Genomic DNA, 20,105 nt, shown 5'->3' with positions numbered 1-20,105 from the left:
GCAGTGTGAGAAAAATGTTTTTGGCCAGGTTGCTGATACCTCAGGTTGAGTACTTTCAAATGTTTTCTGAATCCACTTTTTTGGCAACACTTGCTGGCATCATGTCTTTTGCCATTAGGTGGGTAACTGTATTTGTGATGTCCTAATGCCTTTTTGGTTTGGTTATATGTGGCCATTGCTGCAAATGCTGACACAATAAATTGCTGTCTAAGCATAGAACCACTGTTTAAATGCTTAACTAACCACATTGTTTGACTGTTCTTTTTGAAATGTTCATATTTAATTGGTATGTGACTTCTAAGGTTAGAATTGGACCAGTCTATAATTGAACAGGCTGTTCAGCCCAATAAAGCTTGCCAGTCCTATCTACTGAATTCTTCCAAAATAACATCAAGTCTAGGTAGTGGAATAGATTAGTTGTTTTAACAGTATTTTTAGGTACTTTGTGGGAGCATACCAGATTATTCTGTGTTGGTCTGATTTGTGATAGCTGAATCACTTCCAAGCTTTTGATGATGTGTGCTCTTTCTTTGGCATTATGTCATTTGAGCAGTTAACACGTTTTCCTCCTTGGCTTCACTTGCCAAGTTTTTGCACTCCTTTGCTCTATAAACTCAACTTTTTTTTTAATAGTGACCGTGTGCCTTTTTCATGGGAATGTGTGATACTGTCAATCCATTTGGCTGCTGTTCTGGTGTTTTGCTAACCTACGTGGTACATGATAGGTCCATTTCTGTGTTAATAAGATGGAGGAAAACTGTTCGTTCAGATTTTATACCCCAAAATTGAAAAAGCATATTTTATTAAATATATTGATTGCTTTATTGCCCAGCACTAACCAGAAACTGCCAATAACTGTGTGTGATCAGCAAGCAAAAAATAAATCCGCTTTTTTTTGTCTGTCCCTATACAAAATAAAATGCCAAAGGATATTTTGGAATCCTATTGTGTACAGTTCAACACAGCAGAATAAATCTGAGTACAAGATCACTCTATACGTGATAAAATATAGGCATTAAATTGTTGGTAAACTGTACAGATCTTGACTTCACTATGCAGGTTAAATATGTAAAGGTATCAGTTAGCAGGTATGATTATTGAGTTGATTTTTCTCAACTCCAGGCCATTCCCAATCAGTTTCCAGTAATTTGTCATTTTAATAATAATAATACATTTTATTTAGTCATAGATGCCTTTCTAAAGACTCAAGCACACTGAACAATAGCTAAAACACACTAGAAACAAAACTAAAAATACAAAATTTAAAATCGGAGCAATTGTAGTCAAAGAGAAAAAGCAGTTTTAAATATGAGTTTTAAGTTTAGATTTGAAAAGTGATAACAAATCAGTGATTCTCAGCTCAGAAGGTAATGAGTTCCAGAGCTGGGGAGCAGAGCAACTAAATGTTCTGTTCCCCATGGTGGTAAGACGGACCAAGGGGACAGTCAAGTGGATGGAGGAAGAGGATCAAAGGGTGTGGGAGGGAATGGCAGCATTGAGGAGATATGGACAGATATGGAGGGGGCAAGGTTGTGGATAGCCTTTAAAAGTTAACAGAAGAAATTTAAATTCATTGTGGTACTTAACTGGAAGCCAGTGAAGCTGCTGCAAGACAGGAGTGATATTGTGAATAGGTGGGGATCTAGTAATGATGCGGGCAGCTGAATTCTGGACCAGCTGAAGCTTATAAAGAGATTTATGAGAAAGACCAAAGAAAATGGAATTGTAGTAATCCAGATGAGAAGTGACAAGGATATGAACAAGGATAGCAGTGAGGGGGGGGTTGCATACAATTACAGTCAACCCTCATTTATCGCGGTTAATCCGTTCCAGACTCGGCCGCTATAAATGAATTTCCGCAAAGTAGGATTCTTTATTTATTTATGAATCAAATATTTTTGCAGTTAGAGCATAGAAAACCTGTTTGCGACCTTCTAAATACATTTTCTAACATTATTAGAGCAATCTAGACATGAAATAACATCCTTTTAGTCAAATGTTTAAACTGTACTCCATGACAAGACAGAGATGACAGTTCCGTCTCACAATTAAAAGAATGCAAACATCTCTTCCTGTTCAAAGTGTGCATCAAGAGCAGAGAATGTCAGAGAGAGAGATAAGCAAACAATCAAAAATCAATAGGGCTGTTTGGGCTTTTAAGTATGCCAGGCATCGCTGGACAAAGCAGCTACAAGGAAGGCAGCAATGTGAAGGTAATCTTTAAGCATTTTTTAGAGGAGTGTCCGTATCCTCTAGGCAAACAGCCTCTGTGTAAACAGCCCCTCTGCTCACACCCCCTCCGTCAGGAGCAGAGAATGTCAGAGAGAGAGAGACAAGCAAACAATCAAAAATCAATTTGTGCTGATTGAGCTTTCAAGTATGCGAAGCACCGCACGGGAAGCATATCGTATATCATTGAGGGGTTTTATTTAATACGTAATACATGCTCTGATTGGGTAGCTTTTCAGCCATCTTGCAATTGCCTCCCTTGTATGAAATCAACTGGGCAAAGCAACTGAGGAAGCATGTACCATAAATTAAGACCCATTGTCCGCAGAAATCCGCGAACCAGCCAAAATATCAGTGATATACAGTAATCCCTCCTCGATCGCGGGGGTTGCGTTCCAGAACCCCCCGCAATAGATGAAAATCTGCAAAGTAGAAACCATATGTTTGTATGGTTATTTTTATATATTTTAAGCCCTTATAAACTCTCCCATACTGTTAACATTATTAAAGCCCACTAGACATGAAATAACACCCTTCAGTCAAAAGTTTAAACTGTGCTCCATGACAAGACAGAGATGACAGTTGTTTTTCACAATTAAAAGAATGCAAACATATCTTCCTCTTCAAAGAATGTGTGTCAGGAGCAGAGAATGTCAGACCGAGAGAAAAGCAAACAATCAAAATCAATACGTGCTTCTGGGCTTTTAAGCATGCCGAAGCGGCATTTTTTTAGAGGAGCGTCCGTATCCTAATAGGCAAAAACCGCCTCTGTGCAAACAGCCCCTCTGCTCACACCCCCTCCGTCAGGCACAGAGAGTGAGAGAGGCAGAGAAAAGCAAACAACCTAGTACTGCACGGGAAGAATTTCGTATATCGTTGAGGACTTTTATTTAATACGTAATACATGCTCTGATTGGGTAGCTTCTAAGCCATCCGCCAGTAGCGTCCCTTGTATGAAATCAACTGGGCAAACAAACTGAAGAAGCATGTACCATAAATTAAAGACCCATTGTCCGCAGAAATCCGCGAACCAGCGGAAAATCCGTGATATATATTTAGATATGCTTACATTTAAAATCCGCGATGGAGTGAAGCTGTGAAAGTCGAAGCGCGATATAGCGAGGGATCACTGTAATGTTACGCAGATGGAAATAAGCAGACCAGGAGATGATGATGTTGTGGGACTGAAAAGATAAAGTACTATTAAGGATGACACCTAGTCTCATAATCTGTGGGGAAAGGGTGACAGAGGAATTATCAATAACTAATGAAAAATGATCAGTTTTGGATAATGTTGATTTTGTACCAATGAGGAGAACCTCAGTTTTGTCACTATTTAATTTAAGAAAATTTGAAGAAAACCTGGATTTAATTTCTGCTATGCAATCGATAAGCGAGGAAGGTGTAAAGGAAAAAGTAGGTTTGCTAGTGATGTAGAGCTGGGTGTCATACGCAGATATATTGCTACTCCTAGGCACACCTGAATTCTTGTTTCATTTTGCGCTAGATTATACAATGACTATAAGTTATGTTATGCAGCCAATTAATTGTTCTAAAGTTAAAGGAAAAACTGATTTAAAGGGGTATTGAAATGACATTATTTGATGAAGAAAGCTAAAAGTCAAAATTTTACACAATGCTGATAATTACGCTACTTTTTAATTTCTTTTAGTTATCCAAGGATCAAAGGCTAGTATACTCTGGAAAGCTTCTTCCAGACCATCTTCAGCTAAGAGATGTTTTGAGAAAGGTATGTTTCCCCTCTCTGCATCATAAATGTCTGTAGCTTTGGAATTCAGGTTTTTCCACTGTATTTCTCTAATTTACTAGTTTAGCTGATTTTTATTTTTATAGAAGTAATGGAGATATGTGTATTAAATTGTCAAAAGGAAGACAAATTTTTCTAATCCAAAGCCGTTGGAGTTTAACATTCCCTAATGGGGTATCTAACGCACCATTTTAATTTTACCTGCAATTCCTCCGTCCTGGATATGACGTTAATCTGTATCCAGCCCTGGTGCTGAGGTGTCACCTATTGCATGGATGCACTCGGGTCTCAATGTTGGATACAGAGTTGGCTCATGACATGATGGGTGCAGCAATGTGCTGTATCAGCATGTGCTCCTAAACCCGAAAGACTTTTTTATATTAAAATAAGATAGTCAAAATGTTCAACAAACTGTTGTTGAGGGCAAGGTTTATTTTAAACTGCTGAAAGAGCCAAACTGCATTAATTTTAAATGCCAGATTTCCTGACTATAAAGTGTAGTATCAATATAAGTGAAATTGACCCCTGTTTTGCCGAAAATGCACTTCTTCAAGTGAATAGGTATAAATACGGTTTGTTGTCTACTAGGTCTGGGGAATAACATTGAATACTCTTGATACATCTTGACTTATTCCACATGGGATTTAGTAATGACTACCACACACAAACAGTACATATTGTTCCTTTTTCCCCTCCCTTTTGTTTACCCCAAGATTTGCAAAGTAACTGCACACACGGCACAATTAAAGTAAATACTTTAAAGAGCATGACAACAACATAAACTATGCCTTCCTAAATGTGTACATGTGGATGACTCTGAAGCAGTAAATGAGGCAGTGGAGGAACTGTACCATTTTTAAAAAAAAAAAAAAAAAATCTATCAATAAACACTATATACTCCTCACTCGGGCTGTTAAAACATTGTTAAAAGCGTTAGTCCCCAGCGTCACTCTGGCAAATGTATAGACACATTGCATGTAAGTGTTCGACCCGAGGATTATTCGGGCTTTGATAGTGTCATGCATGTTAATGTTGAGCATTGCTTGAAAGACTATATAGGTACAGTGCTATGTAAAAGTTTGGCCACTCCTTTTGAGGTTGCATGATAATTTGCTGTGTCTTCATAAGAGAATATCACAGCAATATGCCCCAACCCCCCCAGAGAAATGTAGACAAGAGGATGTTTATCAGAGCAAAATTCTCAGTGTAGCATTATTAAGTTGTATGAAATAAAATGTAAAAAATGGGATGTGCAAAAGTTTGGCCACCCTTTTAATTGCATTAGTTTGAAGACCTGTAGTATTTAATGCTGACAGGTTGCAGCACAAAATTGCTTTGATTAGCTAATTAGACCTTAAACTATAAAGGCAGATGCAACCAATCATGAGAATCATGAGAGGTTATTTAACCTAGGTAATTGCTAGTTGTGCTTATCCTCTCTTAGAGAGTGGCAACATTGGACCCTCTAAAGAACTCTCTACTGGTGGTATTTTCCTGAGTGTGACGTTGGATTGTGCATTTCATTTTTACTTAAAGATATTCCACACAAATGACACATTTTGACAGTATATACACTATTAGCATTATTGTTCATTATTATTTGTATCATTGTACTTTCTACACTTTTGAATTTTGTACTTTGTGTTCTGCACATTTTAGAGTAGAAAGATGAGATTTAATAAATGTAATTTTCCAAACCACAAATGCAACGCTTTGTGCATATTTTCTGAGGAACAAAAAGGCTACAATGCTTGTAAAATTCATATATAGGTGCACTAAAAACTCTGGCTTGTTTTAACCCAACACCTTATGATTACAGTTCTTATACATGTTCATTCTGTATGTGTTTTAGTAGAATATTGCTTTTATCATCTACTTCAGCAAAGTGGAAGATTTACCTCCAACTGGACATAATCACATATGTGGCACTGGTGCAGTTCTTGATCTCTTTTTAAATTATCAAGCTTAGTTTTACTATGTAAACAATTCTAAATATCTTTTTATCTTTACAAACTAGCAAGATGAGTATCACATGGTACACTTAGTATGTGCCTCACGGACTCCACCTGGATCACCAAAACCTGGCATGAGCAAAAGCAGGAGCTCACCTGAATCACTGGGAACAACAGTAAGTACCTTTTTAGTATAAATTATAGAAATTGCTCACTTTAAAAGATTGTGTATAATCTTTGATTTTATAGAACCCTAAGCAAATATAGAATGTTGTCTTTGCATAAAGGTTTTGAACTAGACTGTTTTTGGCTTTCCCATGTACTGATTTTGCAGTCCTGCATCTGAAATTACGTTGCATGACAGATGGGTTTATTGAATACATTAGGATATTCTGTATAGCACTCTGTTGATAGGAATCTGAAATAAACTGAGATGAACTTTAGCAGGCTGCCTTTCAGGGGTCTGCTTTAGCACATTGCTTGTCACATTCCTGGGACATACCAAGTACTCGGTTGTTAACTTGACCTCCTAGTATTTTTGTACCCTGAGGTCAGACCAGTGCAAAGTGCATATTTTCTGCAACTGAAAATTATCCAACTCCAGTTTTCAGGTCTTTAATAAATAAATGCTAATGTGGCACTCTAGAAACCTTGTGCTTATTCTGTCAATGCCATCATTGTACTTCTGCTTGCTTAAATTTCTGCAGTTCCCCCTACGATGAGCACTGCATCCATCCTGCTCCCTCTCAGTGGGCTTGCCCTTGTTCCCAGTACTTGGACCCTTGGACTCCCCTTCTGTCACCTCATGTCACTACCTGCAGATTAACCCCAAGTCCAAAATGTCTCCTGGCCTTGGCTGTAACGTGGGAGGTTTGACCCTGCTTTCTGAGGATGCTATTTTTAAACAAGAGATCACTGCACACATGTCCCAGCCCTCTTCTAGCTCTTATCTGTGTCTCGCTTCCTTTCATTTCTTAGTCCAGCTAGACTTTTTTCTGTTTTTCTTATATCGCTCTGTTTATGTATGTTTTATAAGACATTATAAAGCATTTTGAGCTACATTCTTTATATGAAAATGTGCTATAAAAATGTTTTTTCGATGGCAATTTCATTCCCTTGTACTTTCAATCTATTCACCTCTCTACTTTGCCGTTACTTGGTGTTTTATAATTGGTATTGTAGGTCCTGCCCTGTTTTGACCCATAGAGCTACTAATGAGAGATGGCACCGTAAATCACTAATGCACACATTCTTAATTAACTAACGGTGCTCTACTTTACTGTGCACTGACACTAATAGGGCAGAGCAACACTCTTTTTACTCCAAAGCAATATTAACCTATTAAACAGTTTTGAACTGCTCTTCATTGTTTTACTATGGATACTAGGCACACTGTGCCACACAGCCAGAATTTCTTTTTTGTATTAATTAGCAATCTTCTTTTACTAAAGTGATTTTTTTTTTTTTTTAACTGATACTTTATTTGTTTTGAATAATTTATTCCATAGTCCAGGTAATAGTTATCCTTGTTTTTAGCTTAACAAACAAGTTTAGTTTCTCCCCCTTTCATTCAAAATAAAATCGTGTAGTCCTCAAATTTGAGTTATGAATAATTATTGATTAGTATTCATAAACATTTAATAAATCACATTTCTCCTTGCACTATATAATACAAATGTCAAATAATTAAATTAGAGGTATTAAATTTCTGACAGTAATGTTTGGGATTGGAAATATTGCGCCAATTAATGGCCTTAGTGTGCTTTTAGCAAAGCTTTTTAAGTTCAATCTGTATTTTAATCACACCAAGGTCCTGGATTCCATAAAAGCAATCTAAAAGCACTGATAAATGGGCCACTTTCTCTAAGTCAGATGCATTGTTTTTGACTGCTGACCATACTTGACATTTTGATGAGTTTGTGGTCACAATGTAAGAATTAGTTTTTAATTGTTCTGATGGGTAGCCCTATGTAAAATATTTATATACTGTATTATTATTTATTTTATTTATTTATTTATTTAACAGAATATTTTAATGTTTGTGTATTTTGTTTTGATATACCAGTAAAAGGAAAATTAGATTTACATTTTAGATGATAAAACTTTATATAATACCACTTTTGTATGACCAATAACAGACTAGAATGAAAGAAACAAGATTCAGGATCACTGCATATTTGTAAAGATCACCTGAGATTCCCTGGAATGATTTTCATTTGAAGAGGAAATTAAACTTTGTGCATACTGTTTGCTTTTAATATACAGTATAAATAGTATACAAAATTAATGGCTTGTGGCCCCCATTTTTTATATTTTTTAAAATAAGGATGTGCTATTAATATAGTCGAAGTTATAAATAAAAACAGGGTTTCTCTTAAAGTTTTGTTGAACTTGAGGCTGAAATGCTTACATCCGGATACTGTTGTAAATATGCTTATGTGTCATTGCATTATTTGTTAACGTTGAAGCATTTCTTTCATGTAGACTTTGGACAACTCAGGAACATCTGCAAATCCAGAAACAACATCTGAGTCTGCAGGTTCAAGTATGGAGGGTTTAAGACATCGGAGCCAGCAATTGCAAGTTAGCCCCGAGCAGAGTCGTGCTCCCCCATATTTTATGCAAGGGTACATTTGTTTATATTTTTTTTTCTTTATACAGATTGCCAGAGTAAAGATTTAAAATCTTAAGTTTTTAATTTGTAAAAGGCTTTTATTAATCTATTAATAAAAGGAAAGTTTGCTTTCTATGTAATTGGACAGTTTCTTGGATTGGAAACCTCACCAAAGTATCAAATAAAAATTAAACAATTTGATTTCAATTTTAAATATGGTTTAAAAATAAAAACGGAAATGGAGTTGTTAATTTGCTTAATAATTAAAGAACTATTTAAGAATTGTAAATTGGTGTACTAGGTGCGGGTGTGAATATTTGTGTAGAATGCCCAGTGATGGGCTGGATGGAATTGTTTTGCCCAGTAGTTCCAGGACAAGTTCTGTGTCTTAACTCAGGACTTGGGTTTGCAAAAAGAAAAATGTATGGAATTTTTAGTCACTTTTCTGATTGCACTGTAAAAATGAGAGAACTGTAACAGTATGTTTTCATGTAGTAAAAGGAAATAAAATTGAAAATGAAGATTTATTATTGAAAATTTGGAAAGAATCGTAGTTTTCATGTGCATTTGTTTTTCTTTGTAGCCTTGCTAATCAGCTCCCTGTACAACCTGGACTTTCAGTTGGGTTTCCCATCTACCCAGCATATAACCCAGTGCAGATTCTTTGGTGGCAACAAATGTATGCACGACATTATTATATGCAGTAGTAAGTAATATTGAACTTTTTAACCAGGGTTAAAATACCTATTGTATGCTGCACACAGCAATAAAATGTATAAAATATGAGAGGCGAAGATCTTGCTATTTTTTAATTGAGCAAATTTATATTCTATTAGTTAGTAAAGTTAATACAAGTGTACAAGTGCTACATTATTCACAGCTCTCCCCAAGTAGTATTCAGTTTCTAAGCTTTTCATTGCTAGTGTTGTCCTTGTTTAATGTCTTTCACTTAGATCAGGTTTAAATTATTTTTCCAGGCATGTTTACTATAACTTCAGTCTCGCTATATCACTTGGTTACTGGGGTATTTAATATGGTAGCAGTGCAACTAAAAGGCAGTTTGCTTTGCAGTTGTAAATGTACTGCCTGAGCCAATCCGAAATCGCATACTTGAATGTATTTTGTTTAAGACTTTGGCAATTGATGAACACATGCTTGAAATAACAGATACATAGCAAATTATAGACCTCTACTGTGATATAAGTATACGTTTTGCATTATTAAACCTGTATGCCTTCTGTGATTAATATAAAACAAAAATGAAGGCCTTAGACCTCAAAGTATATGTTTTAAAAATGTATCTCACAAAATGAGTAAACTGTATAACAGCAGTCATAATGTTTGGTATATTACATTGGGAGTCATATGAAACTACTGTATTTGTAATGCGACAATACAGTGATTTTATGTGCTCACTGTACTCCTAAAATCTTGGCTCTTCAACTTTTGTTAATCTTTTTTTAGTGCTCGCATTGCTTTTTTTTCCTTCTTTTTTTCAATTCTAAACAATCCTGTTAAAACTACACTATAAAACAATTTCTAGACCTAATTTCTACATTTCTTCTGTCAATGCAGCCTTTTCCAGTTTAATCAGATACTAACCCCTGCAGGACTTTTAGCAACACTTTTTTCAAAATGTGTATTTCTCTTCAATTTTTTAAGTCAAGCTGCTACTGCATCATCACGTGCACCTACATCAATACTGCCTGCCCCTCCAGTGGCTTCACAGTCTGTAGCTCCTCCTCCTCCTCCTCCTCCAGCACAGAATGAACCCCCAGTTCTTCCAAATGCTGCTATTCCAGAGAACAGACCCGTCAACCAGAATATCCAAATGAATGCGCAAGGTGGGCCAGTGATCAACGATGATGACTTGAACCGGGACTGGCTGGACTGGATGTATACATTCTCTCGAGCTGCCATTCTGCTGAGCATAGTCTACTTCTATTCCTCCTTCAGTCGCTTCATTATGGTGATGGGAGCCATGCTGCTTGTTTACTTGTAAGTGAAATTGTGGAAAGGGCTCTTGACTGGCTATTGCAGAAATATTTATAGTTGGGTCTCTTTCTCAGTCAAATTATGTGTGATACTAATTTTGTTTTCTGCATCTAAAGAGAACGTAATAATATAAATTATCCCAGCCCTAAGAGCCTCTTAATTCTGGTTTTATTGACAGGCACCAAGCAGGCTGGTTTCCATTCAGGCAAGATGTACAGAATCCAGGTGGTGATCTTAATGCCGAGGAGCAGGGAGCAGAGCCGCAACAGGACATGCAGGAAATGGTATAAAGTGTCTTTTTAGTGTACTCTAGGAATTGTGCACTTTTTTTTTTTTCCTTTTTTATAAAGCCATAGAATTTGTATTGTCCTATTGAAAAGAAGTAAATGAGAATAGCTCTAGTTGATTAAAACAAAGAAAATTGAAAAACATTTGTTAATACAAAGGGTAATTTTGTATATACCCTGACCAACTACAATATCCAAGCCACCTGCCTAATATTGTGTATGTCCCTTTCATGCCATCAAAACAACAATAACCTATCAAGGCATGGGCTCTTTAAGACCTTGGCAGGTGTACATTATCCTGCTGACAGAGGCCTTTGCCATTGGGGTATACCATTGCCAATAATGGTTTGCATGGTCTGCAGCAATCTTTAGGTATGTGGTACATGTCAAAGTAACATCCAGATAAATGCCAGGACCCAAGGTTTTCCCGCAGAACATTGCACAGAGCATCACACTATCACCCACATGAGTGATATAGGAGTTGATTTTTTCTTCTTCTTCAATTAATGAAGCTGTGTATTCTATTTACTCCGGTTATATTTTGTATTATACTAAATTTCTTTGGAGAATCAAAACAGTGAAGATTTATAAAAAAACAAAATAAGGGAAATCAGAAAAGTGTCGAGTACTCTTTCACAACACTGTGTAGATTTCTAAAATGATGATCATAAAAGTCTTATTGCAACTGCTCATTGAATTCTGGGATGCTCAACATTATTTTGGCCTATATTTGTGGTTGCATGGCACCTGCATTATCTATTGTTGGATTGAGTTATTTTTGTCATGCGTCTAATCCTGCAACATTTTCATTTTTGCCCTTTTAAGTATGAAGAAGAAACCGTATTTCACTGTTTATCTGAAATTCTATAGCCTTGGTATAACTTATTTGTATGATTCATACACAGAGCATAAATTAATTTGATTTCATCGTTGCGGGTGGTGTTCATAGTTCTCTTCATGAGAGGTCTTGTACATATACTCCTTAGGTGAGATGTTAATATTTCACTTTATAAAATATTTCACACAGCTGCAAAACAGCTTCTTTTGAAGGATTCAATGTGTATCTCGAGAAACAGTACACAGCTTGAGTAATTAAAACTGATAAAATCAAGTTCTTTCTAATAAACTGCTCAGAAAAATTAAATTAACACTTTGAAAACCCATCAGATCCCAGTGGGTGGGAAAAAAAAATCATGGTGGATATCTATACTGATATGGACTGGGTAATATTAGGAATGAAAGTATGTTACATTGTTTGATGGAATTGAAAATTATCAACCTACAGAGCGCTGAATTCAAAGATACCCTGAAAATCAAAGTGAAAAAATGATGAGGCAGGCTAGTCCATTTTGCCAAAATTTTAAATTTCAGCTACTCAAAATCGTGCTCAGTAGTTTGTATGGCCCCCATGTGCTTGTATACATTCTTGCCCAAAGGAAAAGATACCAGTCCTGCTGATGGGTTAAAGAACTTCTACGGCCCAGTCCAGCTCTCCTAGAGTCTACATACAGAGCCTGTCTCCTGGAATCTCCTCTATGCCCTTGAGACTGTGCTGGGAAACACAGCAAACCTAGCAATGGCACATATTGATGTGCCATCCTGGAGAAGTTGGACTACCTGTGTAACCTGTGTAGGGTCCAGGTATCGCCTCATGCTACCAGTAGTGTCAGTGACCATGGCCAAATGCAAAACTAATGAAACAACAGTCAAAAAAGATCAGGGGGAAAAATGTGAGTGGCCTTCACCCGTTAAACCGTTCCTGTTTTCGGGGGTCATCTCATTGTTGCCCCTCTAGTGCAGCTGCTGTTAATTTCATTAACACCAAAGCAGTTGAAACTGATTAACAACTCCCTCTGCTACTTAACTGTGGTCAATATCAATATCCCAGAAGTTTCATTGACTAAATGCTGTACTCTGATTAACACTAGAATTACCAGAGCCTACGAAAAAACTCGTAAATCCGTCCCACCTTAAATCGCTTCTTAAAACCGTTCTCACCTCTCCGCCAGCCTCCTTTGTCCTGTAAATGTACCGATAAAAACAAACTGCAAGCAGCCGGCTATTCTTTCCCCACCGACTCAGAACGTGCACGAACTTCTCCGAGCTCATGCCTCGATTATCTGGGAGTGAAGTGGAGTTTTAGAGTGGATATAATAGATTGTTATTTGGAACACACGCATTTCATGTGTGTTCTGTTTCTACAGTAATCTGTGTAAACACAATGTTAAAACAAACTTTTTCATATTTTAGTAATAAATGTCACAAAATGTAGACATAAACTATAAAATGTGTGAAGCCTGAGAGCCAAAGAGCAAATACACTTTCATACAAGGTTAAAGACTTTTACAACAGTTTCTGTGGTGTACTGGTAAGATTTCGTCACTTAAAGCACAGCAGACTTGATGTATCTCAAGAGATCCGAGTTCGAAACCCCCCCCGGGGAGAAAATTTATTTATTTTTAACCTTCGCTGTTCTGCCTGCCTGAACTCCCTGTCTATCTATATAGTAATAACAGTAATTTTATTATTATATAGGAGCTTCCCTGTCTGCCTATCATATAGTGCTTTTCCTTCCTACCTATCTATATATCTATCCCCTTAGCTGTTTTTTATATATCTATTATACAGTGCCTTCCCTGTTTTATTTATATATCTAGTGCCCTCTCTGCCTGTCTGTCTGTCTGATTTGCATATAGCGCTGAACTCACTGCTCTGTACTATTCTGTCCTCTGCATGTCCTGGAGTACAAAAAAAACGCCACCATACAGCAACATGTGCGAACTGGCAAGATTGGGGAAAAAACACGTGGTCACTGATTACAAACCGCAAGATGAATGAAAGAGACAATATATGTAAAAACATCATTGCACTAATGCAATAGTATTTGAAAACGAACAGCGTCAGATCGGGTTTGAATATGCGCCCGATCTGACGCTGTTCGTTTTCAAATAATATTGCTTGTACTGAACTATTTTAGAATAAAAACATACATTTGATTTCAGTCAGTCTGTAAGAGCCACTTGCATGATATGCATGATAATTGTAAAGGTTATGCTCGAATGTTATTTATATAGGGAAGAAAGTACAGTGTCAGGTGCTCATTCAGTGTAATAGGAACCATAGCACAGAGAGATGTGTACACTGCAACAAATACACATGTCGTGAATGTAGGAAGGGTGTGTGGGAATTGTTAATATTTGAATGTGATGATTTTATATAGCACGGATCGGAAATCAGCAGTTCTTAGCATTGCACCACGCAAGCTGTCGTATCAACCGCGTAACTTGCTTTATTTTTTCTTCACTTATAGTCTAGAATAAAAGTGCACTTGTTTTGTTATACTTGTACACCAACATATGTTCCTGTGTTTGAGCGACACAGGCATGCCCAAAAAATAGACGTGTAATGCTACGAAAAGTGCACGCAAGCACTTCAGTTCGCAAGCATCGGTACGAAAATGCAGACACAAGTACGCTTTATGTGAAAACAGCATTCTCAGATTTGGGGTAGGGAAGGATCCTGAACACGACTGAGAGAATGAAAAGTGAATAAAAAAAAAATAACCTAATCTTTACAAGTATAATAAATTACATTGCCTGTTACACACTGGAATCAAATGCATGTTTTTATTCTAAAATAGTAAGAATAAGAGCAGTTTACTTCTCAAAAGTGAATCATGTGGGATCGAACTTATGATCTTCTGAATACTAGTCAGTAACTGATACCATTACACTACTATGGCAGCTGTAGTAAGTGTGTCAATGTGGCATGCTAAGGCGGCTTTTTTCTGCAGTTATATTTTTGAATAAAAGCATGCTTATTCTGTTATATTTGTACCTTTTGTGAAAGTGTTTGATATTTGGACTTCAGGCTTCATACATTATATAGTTTATGCTTACATTTTGTCATTTACTACTACAATATTAAAAAATGTTTTTGTTTTAAAAATGTGTTTACACAGATTACTGTAGAAACGGAACACATGTGAAATGCGTGTATTCCAAATAATAATCTATTATTTCCACTGTAAAACTCTACTTCACTCCCAGATAATCAATCAAGGCATGAGCTGGGAGAAGTTTGTGCACGTTCTAAGTCGTTGGGGGGATGGAATAGCCGGCTACTTGCAGCTTTTCTTTTATCAGCACATTTAGATTAACAAAAGACGCTGGCAGAGAGGTGAGAACGGTTTTAAGAAGCGATTTAAGGTGGGACGGACCAACGAGTTTTTTGTAGGCTCTGGTAATTCTAGTGTTAAAAGTGTTCCTTTAATTTTTAAGCAATATATATATATATATATATATATATATATATATATATATATATATATATATATATAACATATGCAGAAGGGTTAAGTGTGATTGATGTGCCTCTAATGCGGGATTTACCAAAAACTAGGAGAGGCAGATTTACTTAACTAGGGAAAAGGTGGGGCATCTTAAATGAGCATTGTATTTATTGCAGTACTGTTGGCAGTAGACCACCCTACCTTGAAGTAAACTTTCAAGAACAGATGAAGACAGAATAATAGTGGACATTTGTGATAGGGATAGGCTATTGATGCTGGACCATGCTACATGAGAAATTAGTACATCCATGCTTGTTTCATATGTCCTATCAAAATGTCTGAGAGCAAAGACGTGCAACTTATTTGAAGTTTATCTACATTATGATACTTTTTCTTCATTGAATTTTAACACATCATAGTGAGGTTTTTGTTGACAATAATGTCCTTCGCTATTATGATTCAGTTGAAATAACTGAATTAAACAACTTTTGCCACCCAGTACTGTGGCCAGTATGGTTTGTGCTGCTTCTGCTTCACATATTTAAAATACTGGCCTAAAGTGCTAGCTTTTTCTGTCACATTTTGAATATTTGATATGCTTATTGAGTTAATTTGTTTCTCTAAATCGTCTTGGTTTTCATTGGAATATATGGTAATGGTTAGTGTTTAGTTTTTCTGACTGACAGCCTTTCGTCTGTGCTCTACAATTGTTCTTTAGCTTGACATTACAATAAATGAGGAATGTATGAGTAATTAACAGGTGACTGTATCTGCGGAAGCCAGATCAACTTTTCTTTTTGCAAAAGCAACTTTTTTTTTTAAACCATGAAAGTCTCTGCATCCAGACCTCACAAAAGACTTTTTATGGCATAATTTATTTACCAGTTATTTTCTCTTGCACCTTCATTGCAGGAACGTCTAATGGATGAAGGCTTGGAAGAAGACAGAGGGAATGATGGGCTTCAAGAGGCTAATGCAGCTCAGCACCCTGGTCTCCTAGCCCTGGCCTGGTCTTTTATTACAACATTTTTTACATCGCTCATTCCTGAAGGACCACCAAATGCTGCCAACTAAATCATAATGCAGGACTCCCTTGGCCTCCGATTTGTTTAGCAATGCATTTAAATGCACTTCCTTTTCAAAGGCACGTTGTGTACAATTATATATTCCGTTTGAAGAACGGTTCATCTAAATTTAAGCTCCACTTATGTTCAAGTTTCTTAATCATGATACGTAATGTATTTCAAAGAAATAACAGACGCTGTCTTCCATTCAAGCTTTGGAAATGGCATACAGTATGTTGTCTCCTGTTTTAAAGGGGGAGAGACTACAGTATATGTCTAGTTAACCAAGTACCTAGTCATACAACTTCATTTTGAAAGTTTTCTTGTAACAAGAGTAATCTTTTTTTGTATATGTGTCCAACAATAAAGAAACTATAACTTTGAGGATGATGATGAGGCAACATCGTCTGAGATTAACATTTTCTTCACTACCTTGAGAATGTTCTGTTCGTTGGTAACTGCCACACCTGTTTCATAATGTAGATCATTTCAACAAGTGTGACGTAAAGGTAATGTAACCTGAGTTTAATAGAATTACAGGGGCGTAAAGCTGCTTATATTTTTGAAATTTAAGGCTTTTATAGTGATTATCAGCTCTTTCATAGTTGTCTGTGATTGGCGTTTTTCACCTAAAGACATGCACTGTGGTGTTTTTTTTTTTAAATAACATTTTATAAAAATTGTTGTTACCACCAGCTACCACAATTTGTTGTTCAAATACAGTATTGTAAAGTGTTTGAATACATGCAGTTGTAACAATTTAATTGTTGCTGAGCTTTAAGCATTCAGCTTTAGCAACAGCTCCTACCCAAAGTTCTGTTAAAAGTAAGATGTAAAATGCTAATAGTACAGGTTAGTTATTTATTAATACACTATCATATTGCAAAATGTTTTACTGATAAATGACTAGCATTCATGTAATCCTTCAGAATTGCATGATATATTGAACAAAACGTAACTTTGACAAAGAAGAGGAAATTAATCTGACTATCAGGCTTGTCTTGTTAGAAGGTTAACTGCTAGTTGAGATGTCCTAATGTTTCATTCAGGCACTTTTTAAAATGTTAGTCGTCTTCAGCTACCCAACTTAGCTATTTGTCCCTGATTCCCATGACATTTTATGTGAAGAAATGTTTTTTGGCTTTAGTTTTAAATGCTCTCTTCCTGTAATTTCTATAGGTGTTCTTGAGTATATGATTTATTATTCAATTGAAAGAATTCTCATGGATCAGTTTTATTGATACCTTTGAGAATTTTGTAGACTTTTAGGTTCCACAGCCTTACAGAGCAGGGCAGCCCTTTAGTCCAGGAATACACTTACTGCTCTTCTCTGCATTTACTCTACTGCTGCTGCTAAGTTGTAGGTTTTTTTTCTATGATATAACCTTACATCATTTTGACACTTTTGCACATTGCCTAGATGAAGACAATGTCGCAATATAAATTGATTATTTGTATTTATAACTAATTTGTTTTGCCTGCAGGTAGAAATTTGCAAATCTTTGTAAAATTGATTTTATCTGTGATCAATATTCTTTGTCAGAATTTGTTTGATGTGCAAATCATTCAGAATATAATAGGACATTTTTACATGTCTCATTAACCATTTGTAACAAAGGCATTAACAAAATACAGTATATGTGGGCATATGTCCTATTCTGATATTTGTAAGATTCTGTAAAAGAAATTTTGCATCATTGAACCTGCAATTGATGGCTTGTCTATAATAGGCGAGTCTTAATAGGTTTGAAAAATATTGAATAACTGAATAGTTAAAATTCAAGCACTTTAAAGACTCGTCATTTCAAAATGTACTAAATTGAATTTCTTTTGGAAACTGTTCAGCTTTTTTTTTTTATTGCCGTTGAAGCTAATAATAATATGTCGTAATAATAATTAAAATGTATCCTGTCATTGTTCCACTTATGGGTAAGCACTTGCAATAGCGCCTTTTATAGTACATATATTTTGAGCAGCACAATTTTAAGCATTTGGTGTAACCGCAGGGCAAGAAGGTTAAGTGATTTGGTTTTGGATCATGCTTATTTGTCACTAAGCCACACTGCTGGAACTGGAGTCCCGCTATAGTAGGAAAACCATATGGCAGGCTTTCATTGTGCCATTCACATGTTCAAGGGCTTCAGTTCCTTAATACTGTGGGACCGGCTTTGCTGCCACTGGAACATTCACAGCAGATAATAATACTTTTAGATTTATTTACAGGCTAGCTTCTGTATATACTAGCGTATATGTCGGGTCTTGAAATCCGAAAAATTGAACATAAAGTCAGACCCGACTTACACACCCATTCAAAAATGTGACTTACGTGTTTTTTTTTTGTTTTTTTTTTTAACATCTTCTTGCCTCCTTCAATCCTGCATCAGTTTTAGATGCGTTGAATTTTGTTGCAGCAGCGCAGTTACCAATTTCTTTCGCTACTTTAATGACGTTTAATTTAAAACCAGCTTCATATTTTCTTCTGATTGAACACTCTATCGGAGATAAGGGATGCTCTTACGGTAAAGGTGTATGAGGATGTGAGATTCAAAAAACACAAATCAGTGCAAACATTTCTTCGGAATAGTTAGGGTATTACCATGTGGCACAATACATAGAAAAAAAGGCAGTGCTCCTTTGTTACTCTCTCAGGTGGGTGTTAGTATATCATCTCTCTAGCGTGAGTTTTCCGCATTCGACTTATACAACCAACATTATAAAATACCACAAATTATATGGTAAATCAAGTCCTGAATTATCCGTGGGAGAACTTATCCGTGAGTATATACGGTATTTTATTCTTGCATATTTTTTATACATACTAACACACAGATGGGGCTTTGCAGGCTGAAGTACTCTTCCATTTCTCTCTGTGTGTTTGAGGCTTTAAAATAAAGAAGACTAATGTCAGGGTGTTAAGGACCGTTTCAGCAGCCTCAATTTTTGTAACATTGCAAATACAGTGATTTACACAGGAATGCTATGTATGACCTTTAGAAAAAGACTGGTAACCTCAAAGCTTTTTGTTTGGTCATGGTTTTATTTGGATTATCCACAGTTAATTTCTATGCTGTTTTCACAGCAGAGTTGCATTTGTTAAATAGTTTGTCATTTCAGATGTTTATGAAGGTTAATGGTGGGGCAGATCGGGGGCCAGTAACTTTTTGAAAGGCATACTGTGGTTTCTAGATTGTACAAAAAGTAGTATGTATCTGTGGAACTTCGTATGTATATTCTCAAACCTAATTCAAATACTGGCTGAAGAGAGTTGGTAACTTCTAAATTATGATACTAGATAAGAATTTGATTGGGTATAGTTGAATTGGAGAGCTTCTTGTCAAAAATAGAGCGAGCTTGAGACCTTAAACATGCAGGATGTAGTCGAAATCACAGATCTAATAAGTGATTTAAGTGCAGTAGGTAGGTCACTGTATTGTTTGACTGGTACTAATTGGCTTTGTTTACTGCTGCTGCTTCTTTGCCCTGCCAGTGTGTTTGTTTTCTGCTTGACTGTTGCTCTGTATGTGTTGTGATATGTTTACTGTAGATTCCAAAAACTGTCACTAAATGTCTGTCCTTGTAAACCACCTCCTGTGTCCTATTTGGCTATAATGTGTCAGCTTCCTGGGAAGTATGTCTTTGTGTGTTTAATTTTGTTATTTTTGTGTTCAGGATATCTTAGAAAGATGCATATGCATTTCCCCCAGTTATGCAGCCTGTATTTGCAGTCTTTGGTACAAGGCAAGAACCAACCCTGAAATGAGCTCTGTAGGTCTCGGGTCAACCTAATGCACTCATCCTTGCTTATGCAGAGGATGTTCAGAGTTAGGAGTCAAGCTAATGTACATCTCTTGGGAAGAGTTTCCTGGCAGTGTGTGCATCCACATAGTCCTTAGGCCAGGATTTGA

The 20,105-nt window shown here is 36.4% G+C and overlaps 1 protein-coding gene across 2 annotated transcripts in view; it reads left to right on the top strand.

The window, feature by feature from the left end:
* The window catches only part of herpud2 (HERPUD family member 2), a 28,819-nt gene extending 12,191 nt beyond the window's left edge, over positions 1-16,628 (top strand). Inside the window, exons 3-9 of one of the 2 annotated variants that reach the window (XM_039736430.1) lie at positions 3,902-3,979; positions 6,015-6,125; positions 8,434-8,576; positions 9,147-9,242; positions 10,226-10,561; positions 10,737-10,842; positions 16,049-16,628. In XM_039736430.1, the coding sequence (XP_039592364.1) occupies positions 3,902-3,979; positions 6,015-6,125; positions 8,434-8,576; positions 9,147-9,242; positions 10,226-10,561; positions 10,737-10,842; positions 16,049-16,210 (1,032 nt within the window). In that variant the 3' untranslated portion in view covers positions 16,211-16,628. Of the gene's footprint in view, positions 1-3,901; positions 3,980-6,014; positions 6,126-8,433; positions 8,577-9,146; positions 9,270-10,225; positions 10,562-10,736; positions 10,843-16,048 lie in introns of both variants that reach the window. The other variant, XM_039736428.1, reaches the window with a different exon arrangement.
* The last annotated feature ends 3,477 nt before the right edge of the window (positions 16,629-20,105 follow it).

Source organism: Polypterus senegalus, chromosome 15, assembly GCF_016835505.1.
Source record: "Polypterus senegalus isolate Bchr_013 chromosome 15, ASM1683550v1, whole genome shotgun sequence".
NCBI classification, from domain to species: Eukaryota; Metazoa; Chordata; class Cladistia; order Polypteriformes; family Polypteridae; genus Polypterus; species Polypterus senegalus.
The sequence above is the reverse complement of the archived record's forward strand: the minus strand, read 5'-3'. Positions and strand labels throughout refer to the sequence as shown.